This window comes from Epargyreus clarus, unplaced genomic scaffold (genome assembly GCF_041222505.1).
Source record: "Epargyreus clarus isolate Ecla_fem2 unplaced genomic scaffold, WU_Ecla_fem_2.2 ptg000031l, whole genome shotgun sequence".
NCBI classification, from domain to species: domain Eukaryota; kingdom Metazoa; phylum Arthropoda; class Insecta; order Lepidoptera; family Hesperiidae; genus Epargyreus; species Epargyreus clarus.
Window position 1 is genome coordinate 8,376,913 of NW_027332236.1, and position 26,143 is coordinate 8,403,055.

At 31.8% G+C, this 26,143-nt stretch overlaps 1 protein-coding gene across 1 annotated transcript in view; it reads right to left on the bottom strand.

Annotated features, from left to right (window-relative positions):
- Positions 1 to 1,343: 1,343 nt before the first annotated feature.
- LOC140754691 (muscle calcium channel subunit alpha-1) overlaps positions 1,344 to 26,143 on the bottom strand; it is a 69,383-nt gene continuing 44,583 nt past the window's right edge. The window contains exons 18-46 of the mRNA XM_073089731.1: positions 25,498 to 25,610; positions 25,015 to 25,156; positions 24,442 to 24,577; positions 23,771 to 23,934; positions 23,302 to 23,389; positions 23,108 to 23,215; positions 20,789 to 20,841; positions 20,416 to 20,553; positions 19,717 to 19,831; positions 19,020 to 19,150; positions 18,453 to 18,597; positions 17,714 to 17,794; positions 17,075 to 17,197; positions 15,150 to 15,335; positions 14,547 to 14,646; positions 13,943 to 14,118; positions 13,278 to 13,375; positions 12,928 to 13,016; positions 12,618 to 12,758; positions 11,923 to 12,088; positions 9,915 to 10,071; positions 9,400 to 9,502; positions 8,960 to 9,038; positions 8,406 to 8,504; positions 7,079 to 7,119; positions 6,344 to 6,420; positions 5,499 to 5,605; positions 5,053 to 5,119; positions 1,344 to 2,046 (exon numbers count right to left, since the gene is read on the bottom strand). Of these exons, the coding sequence (XP_072945832.1) occupies positions 1,975 to 2,046; positions 5,053 to 5,119; positions 5,499 to 5,605; positions 6,344 to 6,420; positions 7,079 to 7,119; positions 8,406 to 8,504; positions 8,960 to 9,038; positions 9,400 to 9,502; positions 9,915 to 10,071; positions 11,923 to 12,088; positions 12,618 to 12,758; positions 12,928 to 13,016; positions 13,278 to 13,375; positions 13,943 to 14,118; positions 14,547 to 14,646; positions 15,150 to 15,335; positions 17,075 to 17,197; positions 17,714 to 17,794; positions 18,453 to 18,597; positions 19,020 to 19,150; positions 19,717 to 19,831; positions 20,416 to 20,553; positions 20,789 to 20,841; positions 23,108 to 23,215; positions 23,302 to 23,389; positions 23,771 to 23,934; positions 24,442 to 24,577; positions 25,015 to 25,156; positions 25,498 to 25,610 (3,295 nt within the window). The 3' untranslated portion in view covers positions 1,344 to 1,974. The remainder of the gene's footprint in view (positions 2,047 to 5,052; positions 5,120 to 5,498; positions 5,606 to 6,343; positions 6,421 to 7,078; positions 7,120 to 8,405; positions 8,505 to 8,959; positions 9,039 to 9,399; positions 9,503 to 9,914; positions 10,072 to 11,922; positions 12,089 to 12,617; positions 12,759 to 12,927; positions 13,017 to 13,277; positions 13,376 to 13,942; positions 14,119 to 14,546; positions 14,647 to 15,149; positions 15,336 to 17,074; positions 17,198 to 17,713; positions 17,795 to 18,452; positions 18,598 to 19,019; positions 19,151 to 19,716; positions 19,832 to 20,415; positions 20,554 to 20,788; positions 20,842 to 23,107; positions 23,216 to 23,301; positions 23,390 to 23,770; positions 23,935 to 24,441; positions 24,578 to 25,014; positions 25,157 to 25,497; positions 25,611 to 26,143) is intronic.

Here is a 26,143-nt window from a genome sequence, read left to right on the forward strand (position 1 = left end):
ATCGAATAATTAGTTGATTAACCAACAAATTCTTCAATGGTATGACTTATGTCTGTTTCTAAAGCATTTTACATAAATCATTTGTTATGTATAATCCTTAAGGATTAGTGTGCCAATGTATGGAAAAATACGTATTTCTTTCAAAATTTTCCTTTTCCTTTAATTTGTCACATTACATTACTTCCCAGAATTTGATCCTTATAAGCGACACTATCAGATAGTGGAATAATATAGAGGTGTCATTTTTTTCAAAATGAACTCGTTCGATTCCCGGCTAAGGAAAAAAATATTTTAAAAAGCTAATGATGCAGTTTTAGTTTTTATCAAAATCGGCCTCGTAACTCCTTTCAGCATTTTTCGCTAATCCTTATAGTTTCGGATTTGGCCCTGAAGGCCCGTTTTAAAAATTCACCCTGTATACAATTTATAATGTTATATTAAAGTCTAAGTTTCTTATGATTTTATAGAGGTTACTTTTATAAGGCACTATGTTAGTGCCCAAATATAGAAAACGGTTCCTTAATACAAAAATATGTACGATTAATATAACAATTTATTACTATAGTCTGATTCATAATTAGGTGTCCAAAATGTAAACAAAGGTGTTGACCTATCAAGAAAATCAGTTTCAAATGGTAGTTTCTTATTTTTGACAATATTAAATTAATACAACAATAATAAAATAATAATCTAAATAAATTAAGATCAATTCACATTTTCTAATATTTATATTACCTCAATTTCGTTCCATACAGTATATAATAATAAAAACCAAGGTTTATGGTAGAAAATTTCTTGTGCCGTCATTTTTAAGTTTCGTAGCTGATGTTATTCATTTTCGTGATTGTAATCGAACTCAAATGTATTATCGTTTTCATATCGCGTTTGTTAAATTGTGAATAATTGTAAAGTTTTCGTTTTTTGTTGAGTTTGTTAAAGTTTTTGTTTCTTGTTATTTTGACAGTGACATTTGTTTGTTTACATTTTGGACACCTAATTTTGAATCAGACTATGGTCGCCCGTCGAAATGGTCGAAATTTTGACCATTTAAAATATATGAATATGGCACAGACAAACATTCATTTTTTTATGACATATTAAAATAATGACATTAAATCATTAAATTAAATATTGGAACCGGTTTAATTAAAAATAACGTTCCTAAATATACTAAAATTAAAAACATTCCGAAGTACTCTACATTTTTTTAAATTATAGAAACTAACTGATGCTTCATCATTAAAAAAATGAATAATATTTGGCATTTCCATGATTTATACACATTCACTTAATTCCAGGCCTAAAAAATAATAACATTTAAAATAAATGTTAATTAAAATTAAATAAAATACATTATTGCTCTGATGATGTGATTAAAAATATGAAAATCTCGTTTCAACAAAACTTCATTTAAAACATGAGCAAAGTTCATTTACATAAAAAGAAATGAAGAATCCTTTATATGGACGGAAATTAAGAACTCAAAATTATTTTACGAAAATATGTATATAAAACAAAAAATTATACCAAGTCATATAATTCAAAGATACATTTTTAACGACACATTTATATTAATCTGACAACGATTTTATTCTGATCTACAGAATTTAATACTTAATTATCCTTTAAAAATCTTATACTGGTCACATTAAAAAATAGCACTTACATATTTAAAAATATATCATCGCGCCAGTAACGAATTATTAAAAAAAGACGTTATTTATTAACGCGTTTGAAGCAAAATGGCTTCTCAATACCAACTATAAATACAATAACATTTCGCTGAACAAGATGCTATAACACAAAAGCTACACGCTAAAAATTATTATGTAGCATCATAGCTACACGTTTTATATACAAAATGCCACAAAACTCCGTCTAAACTTGGCGTGACGTCACCAACCCTTGAAGGGTTCCTGTCCGGTTGTCCACCGAACAGGGCAATTGGAACCAAAAAATATGAAGCGTTTTCGTTTATTTTTTGCGTGCCGGCGGTTGCATTGGAGGCTGGTGGAAAGGATGGTATTTTCGGGATAAAATACTATCCTGAAATAGAAATACAAACAACTCTATAATTACAACATTATAATAACCTTAAAGCGGTCTTAGGATTGGGTTAATTAACAATGACATGGTAAATAAAATTTAAATTCTGGTGAGTTGCAATCAAGCGAGAAACTATATAAAAGAAAGAAGGACATTAGATTGTTAAGAGAATAAGATGTCATATAAAAGATTATCAAAAAAAAGAATGGAGTTGTTATTGAATCTTTTATTATATAAAATAGTCTTTCTAGACCAGTGCCGAAGCCTTTAAAAATGGTAAAAAATGAAAAAAAATTACAATAGAATGAAACCCATTGGAAAAGGAGGGGAATATGATCAAAATGAAAGGAAAAATAAATTACGGTCGATCCGAGTTCGGGAAGTGGGAGGGGGTGAGCTTTTAAGGGTAAAAAATGGTTTATCTTGATTTCCGGCTAATCTACACGTCCTATGCGAAAAAGTTAAATCGCAAAGTTGTAGGTAATAAAAAGGTCTACAACTTTTGTATTTGCAATTTTTTCACATAACCTCAAAATTTGGGTGAAAAATTCAAAAAACCAAGTTTTTGATTTTTTATTTATATCTTTTTCAAAAAATTTTTTTTTTATACGAAATTTGGTGAAAACTTACCTTATTATGTCCCAAATACACTGTAATTAATTTGATTAAAAATATTTATTTTTTCGCCTTATTTTCACTTAATATCAAAAAAGCATCCTAATTTTCAATCGAAAATTCTGACGTCAAAAAATCAGCTTTTTTCAAAAAGTTTGGGGGCTTTTTGTTCGTTGAAATATCTACTTTCTGATGGTGTAAAAAAAAATATACATAACTATAGGAAATGTTCTCAGAAAATGCAAAAAATTGAAAAAAACCCAAATTCGAAAAAAATTTTTATATCATTATGTACAATTTTGAGGTATTTATTAAAATTTACACTTTAATTACTCAAAAAACGTAAGATTTCATGTTTTATTGATAAATGAAAAAGTTGCAAATTAAAATATACTTCAATAATTAACAAACAAATAAGTTAATATTTAATAAGACATCTACAATATTTTGAAAAAGTTGTAGAATCTTATTTAAATAATATTTGTAGATGTCTATTTACTGCTGTTTTTAGATAGTTTATATACCTGAGTGACCTTCGGTAAATTTTAGCCCATTGTAAGTTATTTCATAGAGAAGTGGGGACGGACCTAGGAGGGTCTGGGCCTTACTACATACCTGCTATTTCGTAGCAGCTGTAAAAACCGTTAGCCAGTATTCGAGATACAGAGCAGTGTACAACATCGTTTTTAAAAATACATGTGCAGGCTCAGTTACTCTAAGTGAATTGTGAGAAATTTAGTTTATTCAAAAAATCGTTTGGAATCTACATAGCAACAATCTGTATTTTAATCTATATTAATCAACTTTAAAATAAAAATAGTAATATTTTCTTTCATAAATAGTATGTTTAACATAACATAACCTAAAAAATTAAAATTGAATGATATTTTAGTACAAGAATAAAAAATAGTAATTTCGTTTATTTTATACAAACAAATTTAGTTATACTCATGATAAAACTTTGAAGGCATTATTAATTTAATTTTGTCTTTTCAGATTATCAGTATGGATGGATCTGTTTGTATAATCTGCAATAAGTCAGATGACAAGCAAGTGTATGAAATAAAAAAATCAGCTTTGAATCGTTATAGTGGAGTCTAGCAAGAAGAGAATCGACAATAAATACAATTGGGTTTTTTTTTCAATTTTTTGCATTTTCTGAGAACATTTTCTATAGTAATGTATATTTTTTTTACACCATCAGAAAGTAGATATTTCAACGAACAAAAAGCCCCCAAACTTTTTGAAAAAAGCTGATATTTTGACGTCAGAATTTTCGATTGAAAATTAGGGTGCTTTTTTGATATTAAGTGAAAATAAGGCGAAAAAATAAATATTTTTAATCAAATAAATTACAGTGTATTTGGGACATAATAAGGTAAGTTTTCACCAAATTTCGTAAAAAAAAAATTTTTTTTGAATAAGATATAAATAAAAATCCAAAAACTTGGTTTTTTGAATTTTTCACCCAAATTTTGAGGTTATGTGAAAAAATTGCAAATACAAAAGTTGTAGATCTTTTTATTACCTACAACTTTGCCATTGGACTTTTTCGCATAGGACGTGTAGTTTAGCCGGAAATCAAGACAAACCATTTTTTACCCTTAAAAACTCACCCCCTCCCACTTCCCGAAATCGGATCGACCGTAATTTATTTTTCCTTTCATTTTGATCATATTTCCCTCCTTTTCCAATGGGTTTCATTCTATTGTAATTTTTTTTGGTTTCAAAAATTATCGACCCTGGTCTATTCAGGAATGATGAATTTACAGGATTATGAAAGGCCATATTATATAAAAAAAATGTTGTTTATTATTATAAAAGTATGTTTTCAATAAAAATAAAATATTAAGCGAATAAATGCAATAATAATTATAGTCTGATTCATAATTCGGTGTCCAACATGTGAACAAAGGTGTTAACCTATCAAGAAAATACGTTTCAAATGGTAGTTTCTTATTTTTGACGATATTAAAGTAATACAAGAATAATAAAATAATAATCTAAATAAATTAAGAATAATTCACATTTTCTAATATTTATATTACCTCAATTTCGTTCCATACAGTAATAATAATAAAAAAACATGATTTATGGTAGAAAATTGATATGTGATAATGGTAACACAATCGGAACCCAAAACATTTCTTGTGCCGTCATTTTTAATTTTCGTAGCTGATATTATTCATTTTCGTGATTATGATCGAACTCGAATGTTTTCTCGTTTTCATAGCACGTTTGTTAAATTGTGTATAGTTGTTAAAGTTTTCGTTTGTTGTTGAATTTGTTAAAGTTTTTGTTTCTTGTTAATGTTGACAGTGACACTTCTTTGTTTACATTTTGGACACCTAATTATGAATCAGACTATAGATAGTTTAATTAAATTCTTACCACGTTAATGTTATAATTTTGAGCTCTATTCATATTCATTTCTTGCCAAATAATTTGAGACGCGGCGCTGTAAGCAAAACAAAATAAAAGTATTACAATTAAAAGTAAAAAACATATATCTGTAAAAAAGATAAATGTATCTTCAATAATTTTTCTTAACTATTAATTCAATTTTATTGAATCTGCCTAATTAATCATATGCATGCCACCTGATGGTAAGTGGCTACTGCCGCCCATGGACATCATGAGGACTAAGCTGGAACGCTTCTGAAAAGTATGTCTACCTTACCACACCGTTCAAACCAGAACACAGCAGCGCTTAACACTTCTGTTATTATGCAGATGTAGATGTGGCGGTGGTACCGCCGAAGTCGAACCACAAAGGGTAAGACTAGTTATTTTCTTTAGTTGTTTTATTAGGTCTAGGAATATATAAATTCCCTCACGTGTCCATTTCCTCCTGCGTGAGGTCGAGCGCCTCCTGCATCTCGCGCGAGGTGCTCTGAATGAAGTCCTTGTCACAATACTTGCCCAGCCCTTGCTCCGTCAACACCTGCACGTTAAAATGTAGTGCCAAAACTTACAATTTCAAATTTAATAAGTAATGAGTCTTCGCAGGCCTCAGCCTATCGTAAATTTTATATTATAAAATAAATTATAGTTTAAAAACTAAAAACCACGCTTTTATAGATACTAAACTATAAAAGTAATAAATGTTGCAATCTTGTTTCAATCAGTTCTAGATAATGAGTCAAAGTGGGTAAACTCAAGTTCAAAGATTCCGTTACATACCTACATACATACCTAGATACATATAGTTACAGGTGAAGCTAATAAAATGGTAGCAAATATATAAATGTTTTTAGAAAATGTAATTTAACAAGGTAATTTACCTGAGTACCATATACAAAACTGTGTATGATACAAAGGTGAACACAATAATTCATGTATCACTTTGTACTCCTAAGAATAATATAAGTAATAATTTATGGATCTTACACTTGAAAAAAAGAATCCTATTTTGATCATTATTTTTAGGGTAAAAATAAAAAAGAAGCTTTAAAATAAATGGGGGTCGCCTCACAGGACGTCGATATTTTTCGTCAATTTTCGATTTATCTTTTGAACCGTAACAGGTAGACAGTTCAAAATTCAAATTTCCACAATTTACTTCTACGACGACTATGATAACAAATACAAAAAAAATAAAAAATAATGAAAATTTGATGGTACGGAACCATCCGCGAGTGTTCGACTCGCTCTTATTTTTTTCATAATATTTAAGACTTACTCTGGTAATAAGTTTCTCCGCTGGATTCTCCACACAATAAGTAACGTCGATGTTCTGTCTTGGCGTTTTGTCACGATCTGTATATGAAATAACAGTTAATTTTCTATCTAACTACTGAATAAATAAACAAAAATCAATTCAAAACTACACATTTTGCATTCAAAATTCCGTTATTGATAAAATATTATGAAACTCAGTTTGATAAATAAAGTAACATAAAATAATCCAATTATTTATCAATCTCAATTTGATAATCACAGCATCACAGCATGCAATAAATATTATATACATGCAAAAATACGCTTAGTTATATAGATTATAATTTTATTGCAAATAAAACTTATTTTTATCACGATTAATTATTAAATTAATTAATTATAAAATTAATATTTATTAAAAACGAAATAAATAATTTTTTGGTTTTATTTTTTAAAATATATTTTAACAAAACTTGAAGATAAATAAATATATTTAGCTATTAAATATGATCACTGCTTCTTCATACATTCCACAATTGTATATACACAGAAAACCAATAATAAATGGAACATAATTACATTAGAATAAAAAATAAACACATTACAATTATTAAATGCAGTTATAAGTACACTTGCTCTACAACGTTTAATAATAATACCTTGCTATATCTACACAGTTAGTAATTATACAAAAAATAATTAATAATTAATCTATTTCATCTAATTACACAATCACAACACACTAAAACGAACTTACAGTTTTTTCTCATACTCAGCATTAAATCGTGGGACGTTTTTCTGTAAACGTTCACATGGTTAACTATCTTTATACTAGTGCCAATTTTAATAATTTAACTCATTCAATATTAATTAATTAAACAATAATTATTTGCCTGAAGTTATGTAGTCATTTTATTAAATGACTCAAATTGTTTATGTCGCTGTCACAGTGTTTAATTATGTTTCTATTGTTTATAGTTAAAATATTATTTGATATTTGTCATTATAATAATTATTGTCCGCTACGCAAACTATCGCCATCTAGTAACTAATGCAGTCGTTAAAATAGCGAACAGTTCTGTCAGCTCTGACAATGGTTCATAGTACATAGAAGGCATGATGGCGTTACCCAGTAGATGGCGTGGTTTACAAAAATATAAACTTAAATGATTAAACTGAATATAAAACAAAGAAACATGAACAAAGTATTACGTCAAATAAAATCAAAATTGCATCTAGTACTACTGTTTCGGAAAAAAATCTACATTACTGTAAGTGCAAAAACGATTCCCAGGCAAGATTATTACAATATTTACTTACATATTGACAGCAGCTAAACAAAAAGAAATTCAGGCAACGATAAGTATAAAGATAGTGTAACACTAATTACCGCTAATGATTTTAATGTGCCATGATGTGATGCAGTAATTAATACATATAACATCTACGACACAGAATAAAATCATAAAATAAACACATTGAGAATTTATACGAAATATTTATAAACAACCTAATGCAATGGAAGTAAATAGCCTGAATGAACAATTAAAACATGTAAATTTTATATTATATGTAGGGACTCAAGAACGTACATTTTTTTTTAAGATACTCATAAATCATATTTCATAAACTTAGCAATTACGGTGATTATAAATTTTATATATTATATAAACGATAATATTTACATTTTAACAGAGCAAGTAATGACTTGAGAGTTGTATAAAAATAAAAAAGAGTTTTCCTTAAAATAGTCAAATAAAACAATTGATATACTAAAGTATGTCAGAAAAGTCCGGAGATGTCAGTGAACACTTAGCACTATAATGTAATTGCTTACATAATCTTTACTAACTTCAATTATTTAAAAAACCGAGTAAAAAATAGATTAAATTCAAAACAATATAAGAATAACACGATATATAAACCTCCCTAAGAAAAGTAATTTCAAATCAACACGAACAATTTTAAAGGGAGCTAATGCAACGATTTTATACTTTCGACAATTAGTGCAACGTAAAGAGCGTTCTATCTCAATATTACTCACACAGACAGAAATAGCTAAAGCTTACGAAAGTAATACTTACTCGATAACCTTGAATATCCTCTCAGAGTCCTTGCCGTGAAGCAGCGGTTGCATCGCTATTTCCTCATCTCCATCACTATTATTTCCACCGTCAAATTTACTGGAAATTATTATTTTAATCTAGTACTAGCCAATTATATGGACATTGATTTTAAAATTGTGTGAGTAATAAATCTTAACTATTATGTTTTAAATTAAAATGAAAGAAAAATTGTGGAAAGAGAGACTTGCGTATTTTAATGACCTCAACTTTTTAATTTTAACAATAATTGTTGTAATCTAACACAGGTATATGGTGATGACAATACCAACGATAATGATGATGATAGCGGTTCAAATTGTGGTTTAATAATGAAGAAGTTTTTATTTCATCCAGTAATCTATTTCAAATTATTCCTTATCGCATTTTTACAATAACGATGGTGATGACAATACCAATGATAAAGATGATAGGGGTTCAATAAACGGTTAAATAAATGGTGGTTATATTTAAGATAATGGAGAAGTTTTCGCGCATGTGGTTGAAATATTAGAAATTATTCATTATCCACTTACACTTCCTCGTCGGGAATTTTACCATCCAAACCGAGCTCTCGTTGCATCATCCAACTTAACGTAGTCCCCTCTTTCTTATCTGATGATGAACAAAATATATTAAAGCAGAAACAATACAATATGGAAAAATATAATAACATTTATCCCACGATTATTTAAGGAGCAATTCTCTCATTTTCATTGTCTGATTTTAATAGGAAATTTAAATTTAAAGTAATTTGAACACTAACTGAGTCCTAAACAACCTGAAACATAACCATATTCTTCTCTGAAATTGTTTTTCAATACAAATATTTAGCAAACTACACCTCTCTTCGTCATTCTGATATACTCTAGCAAATTTATAGTGTCAGTGATGTTTAAACCTTGCATTGAAGAATCAGGAGATAGCTTTGTACGATTGACAATTTATATAATCGAGTATTTGTAGGATAACTTACTGGTTTTCCTTTCATTTCTTATTGGAGGTGGTGGTGGATAAAATGTGTCTCGGCCGTGTTTCTTGATGCTAGTCCAAACAGCCCCAAATAGAGTGTGATTACGCTGTAATAAAGTTAATTTTTTATTATAGTTAAGATAAATAAATGAATGGTATTCTGCTTTCCTCTCAGTCTTATTTTTACGGGCACATAGCAAACTGTCATAGCCTCTGTAACAAATCTATGAGTCTAGTTTTAGAGTAAATTCATAATTAATTTTATGCATGACACTGTGAACACAGGTATTTTTTAATTGCGGTCTTCAATTTTGGCCCTTAAAAGGATCAATTTAGTAAAATGTATTCGCATTTATGATCTGCTTTAAGCGAAGCTTCTTATTTTATCTAGATTTAGAAAGATTAATCAATTAATTGTTTCAAAAAAACATCAAGTTGAGTGCTTACCAATTTATATTACATAACAATCCTATGTTCTTTTGAGTTCATTTTCTAATTTATACCATTGCTTCTACTTACTCTATGCATGGGTTCAACAGCCTCAGCAACAACTTCGTCTAGATTCCCAGATATAGCCCTCTTCATTTCTGGACCAGCTTCGTGTAAAGTTCGAAGGCCAGCTTGCAGTGTCGTCTGATTATTCTGTTGAGCCTCCTGCTCTTTACGCTTGCGGAATCTGAAGAATCCAGGAATTATGAAAGAAAGATAGTAGCTGTTCACAAAGATAGGAGTTCAAAAAATAGGTAAATTTTCATTAGCTCAGCTCATTAACCTGCATTTTGCTAATGCAAACAAAAAACACAAATTTGCAGTTCTTGCTCCTGATAATAAAAGAGCTGGTCGTCATACAATATTTAGCAAATTAACTAACTTTTTTCAAGTTTTAAACTCTAATTAATTTTCTGTGAAGCTGATCCTTTATAGGAGTACATGGAAAATATAAAAATAACCAAAGCACAAATTCCAAAAACATGTCTTCTCAATGTTTTCATGGATGTAACTGGAATGTTAGGGAAGCCGTGGATGGTGTGACGTCTACATGCAACTCCAAAAACAATAGAAACCACGCAGAAAATGAACACATTAAATTGAAAATCATAAATGAATGTGCACTCGAAGCCAATGATGCAACACAAATGTTACACAAAGAGAAAACATGCTTTGGAACGGTCGAGAGAAGACGTAATTTAAGAAATCATGCTAAAAGTCTTAAGAATATCCTTCGATAGGCAGGGAAGCTGAAAAATAAAAACCTGCTAGATTATCACACAATCATCACTAAATTTTTGTCCAAGTCAAACGATACCTTGCACCGATATACAACAACATTAGCAGAATTGCTAAATTAAAATGTTTTTCAGGATGTATCAATAGAAATATTCAATTTTTAGAAGGCAATTGTATCACTTACCTTAATATGGACTTTACAATCAAGAGGACCTGAGTATTTTTCTCTTAATAATATGGTATAAAATTATAGTCCTTAAGCGACGTTACAAGTTAGGAAAATAGAGCAGTGAACAAGAGAAGAGGAAGACAAACTAAATAGAACTCAAAATAAAAGGTACTCTACACATAATGATCTTACTCTTAGCGAATTTTGACTGTAATGAAATTCCAATCCTGTAATGGATTTTGATGCTAACTAATAATGTTAGGGCAACAATCAGCAACTTTAAATGCAATACAGTTTTACCGTTACGTCTCTCCAACCATGTAAGTGATGATTGTATGATTGCAAAATCGAAACCAAGAATAACGTCATTCACAATCAAAACTTTTCAAAAAACGATTGAAAACTTCCAAGCAACACTCTTGGCAATACGCATTGGCTTGTCTTAAATCACCAAGAATTAGCAAGCGTAAATACAGCGATTCCTTTGGTTGCTTAGAAGTAAATGCAAACTTACGCATGGTTCCTATAAAAATAGAAATTGTTTTGTTAGTTATAGAAATAATTCATTAACCTACAGTAGGACTTACACATTTCTAAATACCAGCTGAGTCAATTCATACATCTACTAAACAACAAATTTAGCATACGAATAAGGCATGTTTTAATAATTACCAGGCAACTGTGAACCAAAATGTTAGCTAAACATTTACTACGATTGAAAATTTCTACCTACATACATTAAAGATCTATTTGTATATTATTATTAATACTAGCGTGTTCTCAAAACTTTACCGTGTTTTTCAAATCTTAAATATTATTTAAAAAAAAATTATGAAATTTCTAAAAAAGACAACAAAAAGGTTAAGCTCAAAAAGTTCAAATGTATTTATAATTTTGGTAGCAAATCTTATATTCAATGCTTTTTATAATTCTCTGACATCTATAAACAAACTTCAACTACAGTTTCTACCTCCAGGAGAAACTAAAATTAAAGTCAATATGGAAGAGCTGCTTATTTAAGTACAGTTCCTACCTTAAAGCAAGGTTCACTTCAAGATAAATCTTATGAATAAACGTTATGCTCATCTACAAAAAGTTGACTTTCCATCAAATAATTCACATCCCACTTACCGTCTAAAGTAGTCTTGAATGAGGAAAGTGGCGTAGAACTTGCCAACGGTGATCTCGTTCGCGTCTCCGGGCGGTGGAACCACTTGGTCCAAAAGTTTAGACGAAGTACGTTTCCAAACTTTCTTGATGATCGCTCGAAGCTCCTTATTACATTCGTCTATCACGCCTGTTTTATTTTTTCGGAACTCATTATTAATAGCATCATCATAATCAACATCATCATTATTAATAGTATGAACATTATATTTATTAATACTATAATTATCAACTTTCATACAAAATCATAAAAGCATTTAGCAAGCGATTTAATTAATTTCCTAGACTATGCCTCAAAATAGTTTTATGCTGTATTTGAGTATGAATACGCATAAAGAGTATTATAATAATATGTTCCTAGACCTCAAAGACAACGCTTGTCTGAAGTTCTCTCAAGAACTCTTGTTCTATTTCGATTCAGTAATTAATACCAACCATCCATAATATGAATTTATAGAAGCAGTTCTAAACACTGTCTTCTAATTTAAAAGGTGCTAAAGCATTGATACTCGCACTGAACGTCCTAACTTGATCGTTTCAGGGCCCTGTGATGAAGCTTTTTCTAGGCCTCTAATTTGGACTACAATTACGATTTCCACGGATAGCATTGATTATATCGTCATCAGCAAGCTTATCAGTATTAATGTCAGTAGTCTTACCTGCAGTCTTGATTTGAAGCTGTGTTCGCACCACAGCGAACAACGTAGCGTTAAAGTTGACCGTGCCGTCGGAGTTCAGTGGCATGTTCATGGATACAAGCCGCTTACAAGCTGTCCGATGAGGACACAGCTTGCCGAATCCTATTGACAAGAGGAAATTTTATATTTTATTTTTAGAACACCTTAAGGCGAATTAAATCAACTGTCAGCCTGTGGACACTCCGCTCCCAGCTGTGGGAACAGGCTCCCACAGCTGAAAGCGGAAAGAAGAATAAAGGAATTTCCTCAATATAAGACTAAAATAACTTACCCAACGGTGGACTAATTTTACGCAGAAGCGTCACCACGTCCAAATGTTTTATCCTTCCTTTTGCGTCCGGGTCATATTCACTCCATAACCTGAAAGAATCAAATTACATTTCAGGTATTGTTATATAGCTTTTGTCTGCAATATTTTTACCTTGGATATGATAGGTTAAAAGATAAAGGAATTGTAATACAGTACATCTTCTTCATTAGAAAATTATTTAATAGGTCAAATTATGCTACAACTAAGTAATCCAATATGATTTTTATGCGCATAGATTGTTCTAACACCATCTGTTACAGAATATGTTAATAATAATAAAGATTTAGAAAATCAGCGTAAAGGGTTATTACCTTACAAATTCATCAAGATGATGTGGACCTAAAATGGACCAATCCCGAGTGAGGTAGTCAAAGTTATCCATAATGACAGCCACGAACAAGTTGATAATCTAAAACAAACTCACCATTACTAATAAAATTCAATAGAACCCTCTGCGATTCAACTCCGGAGGCTCCACCTCAACAATTATTTCTACTTATTAACAACAGTGTTAAGTGGTGCTGTGTTCTGGTTTAAAGAGTATTACTACACTTAAGTCGGGCAACACAAAACATTCGAATGAGACAAAAACAGGGGCCTAAGCTAAAGTATGATTCCAATTCAATTTCAGGTTGTTTACAGATGTCTGGCAATGGGCAGCAGCGATGCCTAATGCCTAAGCATTTTCTTCGAAAAAAAGAAAAGAAGAAGAAGAAGTTCTAAAAATAACATGACTTTACTAATAAAGTCATGTAGTCAAGTAATTAGAATTCTTCTAAAAAAACCAATTCATTTGGGGTGTATAAAAATAATTGGTTCGTTGTCTAGGACGTCTGCCATATTGGGCTTAGAATGACGTTACAAATCTATCACCATCATCCAAATCAAACGTGTATGCAAAATTAGGCTTAGGAGATTCGATCTGTACGTACTTAAAATCAAGGAAAGTAAAAAAAGAAAATTTAAATTGTCTTACCAAGAAAGTACAAAGCAGGGAAAAAGATATAAAGTAGAAATAAGCAAGTACAGTGCCACACTCTTCTTCTGGGGCGTTCTCTACTAAATCTGATTGAATACATAGTTTCTTCTCCGTCGGACTATCGTAATTTTGTACAGGTGCTAAAGCCATCATTATGTCTTGCCAGGCTTCACCTAAAATATAATTTTAATAAATTAAAACTTTGTTTTTATGTAATACACAGGGTGATTTTTTCTAACGGGCCTTCATGGACGAATACAAAACTATAAAGAATAAAATTAAAATTGCATCTTCCGTTTTAAAAAAATCTATTTCCCTAGTCGGGAATCGAACGAGTTCATATTATTACATCAGATAATGTTGCTTACATCCTAATTCTGAAAAGTAATGATAAATGATAAAATAAAGGAAAAGGCTCGGTTGAAGAAAATATATCTTTAATACATTTTCATACTAATCCTTCACTAACCACTTTCAGATTGGACAGACAGACGGGCAGACAAATATTGACTTCTAGATATTTCAAAAGGTGGCGGTGTTTGCAAGCCGATTTTATTTACTTTTACCAGATTAAAATCAAAAAGTATTAAAATTAGGTTACCTGTAGCAGACCTGAACAACACCATTAGGGCTCCAGTGAAGGTCCTGAAGTTGTTGTTCCTTGTTATGACCTCGCCAAATAAGCTCATTTTGCCGAATAACTGTAAACCATAATAATCATTAACAATTTTATGAATTAATAATACATGCCATACTAAACTCATTTCAGGCAGGCCTAGTCGTGGTCACAGTACGAGCAAGGTACGGTCAAAGTACGGACATGGTACGGTTACGATACGGTCACAGTACAGTTACTGTACGGTCTCATCACAGTCACGGTAAAGTTTCGATACGACCACAGTACGGTTACGGTGCGGTTAGGATACGGTCTGTTTAAGGTACAATACATACCTGCATATCAACAACAGCATAAATGAAGAACAACAGTACAATCAAAAGGGCGACGTACGACAAAGCTTGGAAGGATTTTATAAGGGTCCGACGACGGCGTTACCATTACTGCATGAAAAAAATTGCAGTACATTGCGGTACTGTCTGTATACGGTTACGTTACGGTCATAGTCGGTCACGGTCACAGTATGTTTATCTTACGGTACGGTCACGGTACGGTTACGATACGGTCCTTTTACGGTACAATACATACCTGCATACCAACAACAGCATAAATGAAGAACAGCAACACTATCAAAAGTGCGACGTACGGCAGAGCTTGGAAGGACTTTATGAAGGTCCAAAGCAACGTTCGGATCCTTTCCCCTCTTGAGAGTAGCTTTATAAGTCTCATGGCTCGGAACAAACGGAAGAACGTGATGTATTTTAAAAGCGTGCCCTGAGAAATAAAAAAAAACATTCAAAGAAAAATAAAAATGAAATATAATGAATATTGATTACGCAATAAGAAATTAATTATCAGTTCTTTAACGGTGAAGGTATACATCGTGAAGAAACCTACATACCTAAAACATCAAAAAAAAATCTCAAAGTTATGTGGAGTCTACCAATTCGCACTTCTCAAGTACTACAACCACTTCTATCTGGGAGAAGACCCGTGGTCAGCAGTAGGACAGTAATGAATCAAACAAACAAACGCTTTCTACACTCACAACCCCACACTAGGATTCCCTGTGTCGTGGGTGCCATACACATAGTTAAATACACAAACACCCAGACCCAGAAACAGAAATCTAAAATCATCATTTAGATATCTGTCTGGCCGGGGATCGAACCCGGGACCCTTTGCGCGTCAGACCGGTATGGTGACCGCTCCGCCACGCGGGTCGTCGCGATGATGAAACATCGATTTAATAAGAAAATAGACGTCACTTTATTAAAAAAAAAACGTAGTTGTCGCTTACAAACGCAAGTCTTGTTGAAAAGTAAAGAAATTGGAATTGTACCATTGCAAGAAGTATTTCTCATAAGTACAAATGTTAGCTTACCTCATTGTTCTCATTTGAACTGCCGTGCTGGAAAAAGTTTGTTCGTAAATTAGACCAGAAACATTATGTGAATGTTTTTGCCAATTAATTATCTAAGGGTAAATAAACTAATATAGGGGTAAAGATTCCCTAATTTAACAATTTCAACTTTCGCGCGGAAACGCTTACAGCCATTTTGTTTGGCTCGTGATATCATTGCGTTAGTAAACATTGTAATGACGAATATATAACATAATAAAAATTTAAAATCAAAAATTACTAAACTCAAATTAATTAAGGTGGTAGAACCCTTTGTGGTTCGACTCCGGCGGCACCACCGCCACACCTATTTCTACCTAATAACAGCAGTGTTAGGCGCTGCTGTGTTCCGGTTTGAAGGGTGTGGTAAGGGAGACAGACTTTTCCGAGGCGTTCCAGCTTAGTCCTCAGGGGTAGCGGCGCATCTGTGGCCGACCTCAGGTAGGAATATCTAATCCTATCTGGGGTTGATTACAGATGTCCATGGGCGGCAGTAGCCACTTACCATCAGGTGGACTGCATGCTCGTCTGCTACTCTCATATTATAAAAAAAAAAATTAAAATCGACATAAATTTCTCGTTTGCTACTTTCAAAATCTATCATGTACTTTTAGATTTTTGGAAACATCATTATAATCAGTTGTGATTGCTTAAAAATAGGTTAGGTTAGTTAGGTTATAAATACATACAAAGATGAACTCACCTCACTGCCGAGCTGAAAATAATAAAAATAAGTTTGTAAATTAAAATTACACTAAAGACAATATGGGCAACAGCAAAAAAAAATTAAGAGACTATAGAATAATAAAACGATAGAGATCTAATATTCAGTTTTACAGGTGGTAGAACTCTTTGTGCTTCGACTACAGCGGTTTCGATTTCTGCCTGACAACAGCAGTGTCAAGCGCTGCTGTGTTCTGGTTTGAAGGGTGTGGTAAAGGCGACATATTTATCCGAGGCATTACAATATAACCCTCAGGAATAATGTCTTTATAATATCTTGCCAATCGCAAAACGGATTCTACTCTTTACTATAAGGTGTTGATTACATATGCCCATGAGCAGTAGCCATTTATCATGAATCGCTTGTTACTTCCATAATATTATAAACAAAATCACACGTGTTACTTACTGTAGGTATCTTATTTTCATTGACTTGAGTCACGACAATATCTATAATACTACCAACGACTAGAATAAAATCTGTCGTATTCCAGGCATCACCGAAGTAATTCTGAAAGTGAAAAATTAAAAATAAATTTACATCGAAATTATTTTCAATCAAATTTTTGTTTGTAACTTTAAAGAGATTACGTTCATCTCTTTAAAGTTACAAACAAAAATTTCATATTGATATTTGAGAGACTATAGTCAAACCTGCTTATGAATTATAAGAGCAGAGTTAAGCGCTGCTATATTCTGGTTTCTAGGATTTGACATCGAAAAAATACTTATACGAAACCTTCTAACTTAGTCCTCAGAGCTAGCAAAAAAAATATTTTCCAGCCTTAACTCTACCGGGTTAATTGCTAATTTTCTTCAATTTTCTTGCTCATTGCTAATTTACTCTAAAGCTCTCTGGTTTATATAAAGAAGCAGTTAACACCTAGCAGTAACCACTTACCGGCGATGGGTTTTTCATTTTTGGAACTTGCTATTACCAAAGAAAAATATATAAAAATCTTAAAGGTCTTACACAAGTAATTTTTAGCTTTAAATAAACTTATTAACAGAAAACTTTAATAAATACCTTAAACCTGAAGGCAGCTAGCTTGAAAACGAACTCCAACATGAATACGCTGGTTAACAGCATATTAAGATAATCCAACCACTGAAACGAAATATCTGGTATGAGTTTTTGCCTAATAATAGTGTTAAGCGCTGCTGTGTTCTGGTTTGAAGGGTGTGGTAAGGAAGACATACTTTCCCGAGACGTTCCAACTTACATTACGCACGCAGTAATGGCGCATTTCTGACCTCTAGTAGAAATCTAATATTATCTGGGGTTGATTACAGATATTCAGGCAGTAGCTACTTGCTACCCAATGAACTACATGCTCGTCTGCTACTCTGATATTATAAAACAAAGTTTAAAGTTGTGATAGTCCACAATTAAATTCGACCTCATTAATCTTCCTCATCTTTCATTGAGTGATGAATATCCAAAGTCTTTCGTGATAAATCCATTTGATGAAAGAAAATAACCTGAAGAAAGTAGGAATATCCAAGAACTTGAAGAAAGTGGCATGTTTAAGAGTTTAGTCATATTACTCGTAGATCTCAAAGATATTAATATCCTTCCAATATGTACTTGGCCAGTTTATGAACCTAAACAATCTAACAATCTAAAGCTAAACCTAATAAATGGAAAAGACACATTTAACAGTGGGTTAGGAATAGTAATGACTGTTGATGACAATGATGAAAATGATGACAGTAAGAACTTTCGTTAGAAATATATTATATTAAATAAAAATATGCAATCATACCTTTTTGTAATCAGGATTAGCGTCATGATACTTCATCATGAGAGCGACAGTGTTGAGTACGATGAAGCAGAATATGAAGTACTCGAACCGTTGTGACGTCACGAACCACCACGTCTTGTATTGGATGCGGTGTTTTGGAATGTATCTGTGAATTAAATTAAATAAGCATTAATTAATTTATTTATATGCCTAGTAGAGTCTAGTAGACGAAACCAGGCCTCTCAATCGGGCAGTCAAAATTCCAATTAAATCCCAGTATTAAAATGTGACCTTATTAAAACATAATCTCTATAACGATGAAGGAAAACATGAGAAAAACATTTTGAGAGGAAGCCCACGCCTAAGAGTTCAAATAAAATCTCAAATATGTCTGAAATCTATCAATTCGCATTTGGCCAACGCGATGGACTATGGCCTAATCCTTCTCAATCTGAGAGAATACCCGTGCCTAGCAGTAGGACAATAGTTTGGTGAAGATGATTAAGGTAATGGTCAAATCCTCGAATGATTCTAAAGATAGGGCTAATTTAAATTTAAGTAACTAGTTAAAAAGATTCAAGGGCTTACCTTCTCACTGGTTTAGCTTTCAAGGCAAACTCGATGCAATTCCTCTGATTCTTGTCCAGTTCACAGTCTTTGAACTCTTGCTCACCCTCCTTTTGAAACGTGACTATGACAAAACCTACGAAAATATTAACCTGGAAACAAAAATGACTGGTTTAAGTTTATGTTGTTACTTACACGTCTTTAATTAGGTAATTTAGGGCTTTAATTTCACGTTTGAACATATGAATAAATCGACTTTAAAGGGACAGTACCCAGTTTTTACTTTTTTACAAAAGTTACTGTTTTTGTATTTGTTTTCGTATTTCCCATACATTTCCAATCGGTTCTGATACAGTCCGCTAGGAGTGCTGATTGGAAACGTATGGGCATATACGTAACAATTACAAAAACAGTCATTTTTGCAAAAAAAAGGAAAAACACATAAAGGGACATACTGAAGACAAAAAAAAACGGTATATTTTGTTTGTAAACTGATTCGTACTATTTAGGGTTCCGTAAAGAGTAATGATTGGACCCTATTAAAGCCTCCACTGTCTTTTAATTTCACCAAATGATTTCACCAAACAACCTTTCAAATATAGTTTCTTAGGGACAATAGGAAACTGTCGTCGAGTTTCTATTACAAAGTTGTTAATTACATTTTTCCTTGAATAACGATAATATAGTAAACTTGATAAAACTGATGTAGTTCACTCACCATAAAAAATGCAATAACAATAATGTAACTGATATAGAAAAATGCAACAAGTGGTCGTGAATTCTCTATTGGTCCATGGTTTTCTTCATTTGAATCCATCGACGTCGAAAGCAATCTACAAAATTATATATAAGTCATTAATTTACTCTATTCATTTAAACTTCTTAAACTTAAAAATGGTAAATAAAGACGTCGTTTCACCATCCAATTAACAGCCTAGCCTCTTTGTTAAACGGTGCGGTAACAACGAGGCTAGGCGTTATATTAATCTGTAGCGGCATTAACAATATTTCATGAAATGGCTGTCGGATTCTTAGGCTCTTTATACAATACGTGCCGGGGATTTTGCCCTCTCCAATATCCGGTATTTCATGATATCCATACTCTCGATCTAGGAGTCCTAGGTTGTCTCTGTAGTAGGTAGGTTCGGGACCAGAATACACCGGGGGGGTTTTAGTGCAGTAAGAATCCCACATAACCCTACGTCGCTCCCACGATACCGGGTACCTTTTGAAGGTTTCCCCCTCGTAAACAAAAATAAAGGGGTCCTAGGTTGATACTGAATAGTTGATACCATACTATACATTTACGCTATTACTGCTGACAAACATGGCGAAGTCCACTTATAAACAGCTAAAGCTCTACGCTAAATTCAACACATTTTTTATTTATTTTCAAGTACAATTAACCAAGTCTTACCCAGGCCATCCTTCAAATGTCGAAACAGTGAACAATGTAAGCATTCCTTTGGCTACGTTGTCAAAATTGAACTTATTTTCAATCCATTCTCTAACCTCAATCGTCGCCTTTCCGTTTTTCCAAACAAGATAGGTGCCTCTGAAAAACATAAGTTATTTGAAAATGGTATATTTTTATAGGAGTAACAAAAGATAATGCAGACCATCTGATGGTGAGTGGCTACTGCGCCCATGGACATGTGTAATCAACCCCAGATAAGATTAGAGTCCTACCTGATGTCGGCTTTCGATCTTAGGTAGGTAAATTGGAACAATTGTTTATCAATAATTGAGTTAAAACATTATAAAAAATAATTAAAAAAGAAGATACTCACTGACACTCATCCTTAGTAACCTTCGTAATATCTGTGCATTTAAAGAATTTGCCCTGAAATCAAACCAAATTTAGAACGAGCCAATAAAAATACAATATAACAATAAAAACGCCTCAAATCACCTGACCTCGCTTCAATCACGAAGGTAAAGCTAAGCACAGAAAAATACTAAATTAGCACGATAAAGTTAGAGCTCTATGTTATATACTGGCACACCGTTCTTGATAGACTTTCATATAAACAGCTCAGTACCTTTTTACCACGCTTTTATTAGCTTGACCTGTATATATGTATGTTTGTTTGTATGTATGTATGTATGTATGAATCTAGGTTTGAAACGGAATCCTTGAAGTCGATTTTTATTATTTTTTGTTTGTCAACTGATTTCGTTTTTATCCGAGTACGGTAATGTTTTTGGAGCATATACATGTATGTCTCATATTTTGGCACGCCTATCTATCACGGCTTGTTGGACTTTAACGTATTAGCTATCGTTGGATTCGTCTAATTTATGACTTCAGATAGATATATTTTTAAGCAGTCGGGTTGACTTTATGTTTGTCTTTTTGTTTTTTTATCTATTCATGGATTCTAGTGTTGTCAATGAAAAAAATGGATAATTGGGGTGGAATTTCAACCAACAAAGAACTTAATCTTAATAATTATAATCTGTACATAAATCCCGCGTCACTTTTATCTTGCGCTGATCGAAATCTACTTTGATTTCTTGAAAGATAGAACGTTTTAGACCCGATACGTCGCGCGTTGAAATCTCTTTTTATGGCATATACCCAGTCCTTAAAGTACTTAATATATTTATAAAATTACTAAAGATATGTTCACGTTTCATAATGTACCCTAGAGCATACATTTTAACAATAGCTAAGTCAGCTTTACTATTTAACAAGATCAAGAATATAATATTAAATTACATTAAGTATCTGTAGTAAAGAAAAGTATATATCCTTTGCATTGCTTTTGCATAACACTTGTAACTTTTTCATTACAAAAAGTATTGTTTCAAAGCCTTAAATAACTATTTAATAGGTACTACTATGTCCTAAGCCTGTTAATGTCAACCAACCTAAGAAGAAACAATAAATTAACATGCATGATAATGTAGTATACTTGCAATGTCGCAAAAAAAATGTAATCTCATCGATCGAATAACTGTATAAATAATTAGGCTAGTCAAATATTACACATACTCATTATCAATACATTTATTCGTATATGCACATTGCACATAAGTAGTTAAAGTTTTCGCGATGTCACAATGAACGCGAGATCAAATTTAATGAAATTAAAATTTCTTAGGACTAAAACATGATGGAAAATGGTACTGAGTATCTTAAAAATTAGTCTAAATTTCTCATCAAATATATTCTCTAGTACTAACATCTTCAAATCTATCCAGACGGTGCGCTCCAGTTACGATGACAAAGCTACATACATATAATACATAAATACCTTAAACAATTGTATACCAACGACAGCGAACATAAATTGCAACATATTATTTATAATAAATATATTTCCAATCGATTTTATTGAAGCAAAAACACACTTCACGACGTACTGTGTTACACAGATAACAAATCAATACGAGAACACACCCAACAGTTACGTTACCAAGTCACAGTATATTCACCCATTTTCCAAAATTTTTGTTGTTTGTACATGTTGCGTGGAACATTTTGTGTAAAAGAAAAAAACATAACATTATGCGTTTAGTTACAAAGGTGAAATTACTTACATGGTTAGTCCTTGGATGACAAGACAAAAATATTTTCGAAAAACAAAATGCCAGTGTCCTGATCTGACTGCGTTTAAAAATAAACAAGTTTCAAACCACAATAATGAACCAAGTACCTCACTCCTAGTACGAGTGGAAATGTCAAGGTAGGGGGAGGGGGGGACTGTGCAAAAAAAACACACTGAAGCTCTATTGAGTCCAAAAAATCACAAAAAAGAACATGTATTAAGGACAGCACACAACACCTTTGGGCTAATTTTATTTGAAAAAAACCACATTCCAAATCCATGCAAAACTCCTATTAGCGAATTTTTGGACCCACGGACAGAAGCAAAAAAAACTGGTGTTAGTATCTAGTTCGTCGGTGTACACGAAAAAAGCCTCACACACAATGAAACGAAATCAGATGATTTAATTTTGTTCAGAGTCTAACTAATTTTGTGCTGGAAACCGTGCTCTAATACTTACTTTTAGGGTTTTAAAGAGTAATTGACCCAAAGGTGTCGTAATCGAACAAAATGAATAGAAAAAAGAACTAAATTTTTCCGTGTTTTACTCCCTACCTTGAACATTTGCACTCCCATAACAGCAAACATGAATTGTAGAAGATTTGTCACCAACAATATGTTGCCGATTGTTTTTATAGCAACAATCACGCACTGAACTACGTGCTAGAATTGATAAAAATGTTTCACCTGTTATATTATCATTATCTTTTAAGGTTAATTCAATGAAAGTATATGAAGTTGATACTGACCTTCAATCCCTTTGCCCTATTAATAGCTCTGAGAGGCCTGAGAACTCGGAAGACTCTCAAAATCTTAATATAAGATACATTATTGTTACTGCATGAAAGAAAAATACATGAAGTTATAAGAAATGTAAGACAAATAGTTCCTAAATAGAGAAGATACCTTTAACTGTAATCTATGGAACTAGAAAATAGTACAATCAAAACAAGAAAACAAAACTTTAAGTACATTTTAACAAGTTAAACTGATAGCAGCTGTTTACGATATTAAGTTTGCTTGTATGTATATAGGTATATGATGATGAATAAATAATTGAAATTTTAATGAATAGTATAAAACAATTTGAACCGGATGTGACCATATTTATGGAAGAAATGAAATTTGAAGACATTTTGAAAATCCAAAAAAAAAGATAAATTCGAATTTAAGGAAAGATTCAAATTGAAAAACAAAAATTAAAGATAATTTACTTACCCTGTCAAAGATATAAGAGACACAATGACGACAAGTAAATCGAGGTTATTGAACGCAGATCTGCAGAACGCATCCTTATGGAATATCAATCCGTATGTAATAAGCTTTAAAAGCAGTTCCATTGTGAAGACCAGTGTAAAGAAGTAGTCTATTTTTTTAAGAATCTGCAATTAAAAAATAATTTAAAGATTTTTTCATAATTCATTTAAGAGAACAAACCTGTTGTTCGTTTTAATTTGATTTGCCATTTGATTTTTCAAAATGCAAATTTGTATTATTACTGAAAACTGTCATAATTTAGGTGTCTAGTATGGTTTAAGGTTTTTTACGATCGAAGCAGACATGCTTCTTTTAGCATCCCGTGATTTTCTAAAATCACCGATTGTTGCGATAAATGTTTTTGTGTCTGCTATGTGAGCGAATTTATGCCTGCGGTGTATACCAATTAATCGTTGCTACTACTTTCCTAAAAAGCAGCATAATCGTCGATCGTAGATGCTAAAAGTTCTGTCTGCTGGAACCCTTTAATTAACACTTGTTGTCTAAGACCAATTTGATAAATGTTGATTTACTTAGAATTGATTTAAAAAGAAACACAAAGTTCCACTGGTCGCATATCAATTATTTATTTAAGAACTATCAATAGCCATGACTACAATAGATCTACTTACATCACTGGTTGATTCATTAGCCTTACTTCCTACAGGATCTTCCATGGCCAACATAAGAGATGATGCCAAAATACATACTAATATCAAATTCTTGAACCAGGAATTTATCTGGATTTTATAACAGGTAACCCGGAAGCTGAAAAAGAATTTATTGCATATTTACTAAAGAAAATCGTTATCTAGTCTTTAAAAAATTGTAATATAGTTCGGAAGATTAAAATTGATATTTTGTTTGAAGATCAGAATGTAAGTTCCATGAATGGTGAAAGATTGTAAGTCACAAGATTAAACGTGATCGGTTTAACACTCGGCCAATCAAATTATAAATATAATCTGTTCTAAGCCTTGATGTTTGTGTAGTTATCTTAAATAAATATATATTATATAGTAACTTTTAGTAAACAGTAATCGAAACAAATGAGAACTAGATTCGTATACATAGATTCGACCTTACAATTCCTTAGCTTTTAAGGAGTCACTGTTCAAACAATGCCTTTAATTTGAATTTCAAGTTCAAGGCCTCTCATTCTACTTATAAAATATCCATTTGATTTTTAACAAAATATATCTCACCAATTAGTTTGAGAAAATACAAAGAAGCTGCTAGCTTCCGGGATTGGTTTGTCCTGTGACTTTATTTCCACATCGGAGAGTCTTCGAGGTCTCGCTGACATCATAGGTTTCTGCACTTGGCTGTCTTCTTTCTTTATATCACCTAAAATAAAAAAGAATTAGCGAACCTCCTTAAATCTATTCCATATAATTACAAATTGAGCTAGTGACGTCATTCGAAATCCTGTTAGTGAACTGCCCAAAATAGTGAACTACTTATTTTTATGCACTACTATGATTATGGAATTATGGGTATCAAATAAAAGAGTTTGTTGAGAAAAATATGTAAAATCCAATTATCTTACTCAAAATCCAATATGGTGGATTATTAAAGCTTGTTCGTAAATATATTTTTCTAACCGTTACCACACCACTTTGCTTTGCGCATATTTGATTTGAATTTCGCATTCGTTTGGAAAATGAATTTAATAATGTCTTCCATACCATTTTGTTTCTTCTCGTTTGCAACTAGAACTTCATTAAAATTCTCTTCTTGTTCTTGTTCCTGCTCGTTTAACTCTTCTTCGGACCCCGATTCTTCAGATTCATGATCAGATCTATAAAAAGAACCAATATAAACTTAATTCCAGTATATTTGGGGTTAACAACTTCAGAAATTGCAAGAAAACCTAACGCCCAGCTATAGTCCTGTTTCGTTCAGTTATACAAAAAAATCAGTGTTGCCTAATGTATTTGTGGTATCGTATTTAATATAACATTTTTTCTATTTATCATAATAATTTGATTAACAACATTTAAAAATTGAGATAAACAAGTCTTAAGATAAGTAAAACACCTAATATCTACTAAATCAGTACCTAACGATAATATAATATGAAGGTTGTCGATATTATACCAACTCCCGAATATGTTGTCGTTTTATCTACTGTTAAGAAGATCCTTTAAACTGTAACAGGTTAAAAGAATACGCTAAGTTCTAGATATAAATTCGTAAAAGAATAAAGTAAATTAATAACTTACCTTGCCACAATCTTGTATGCCTTATATTTAGCGCTGCATGCAAATTGCAAGTATTTATCAATATTATATTGTATACTTAAGTAAATCAATACACAATAAAATTATAAAA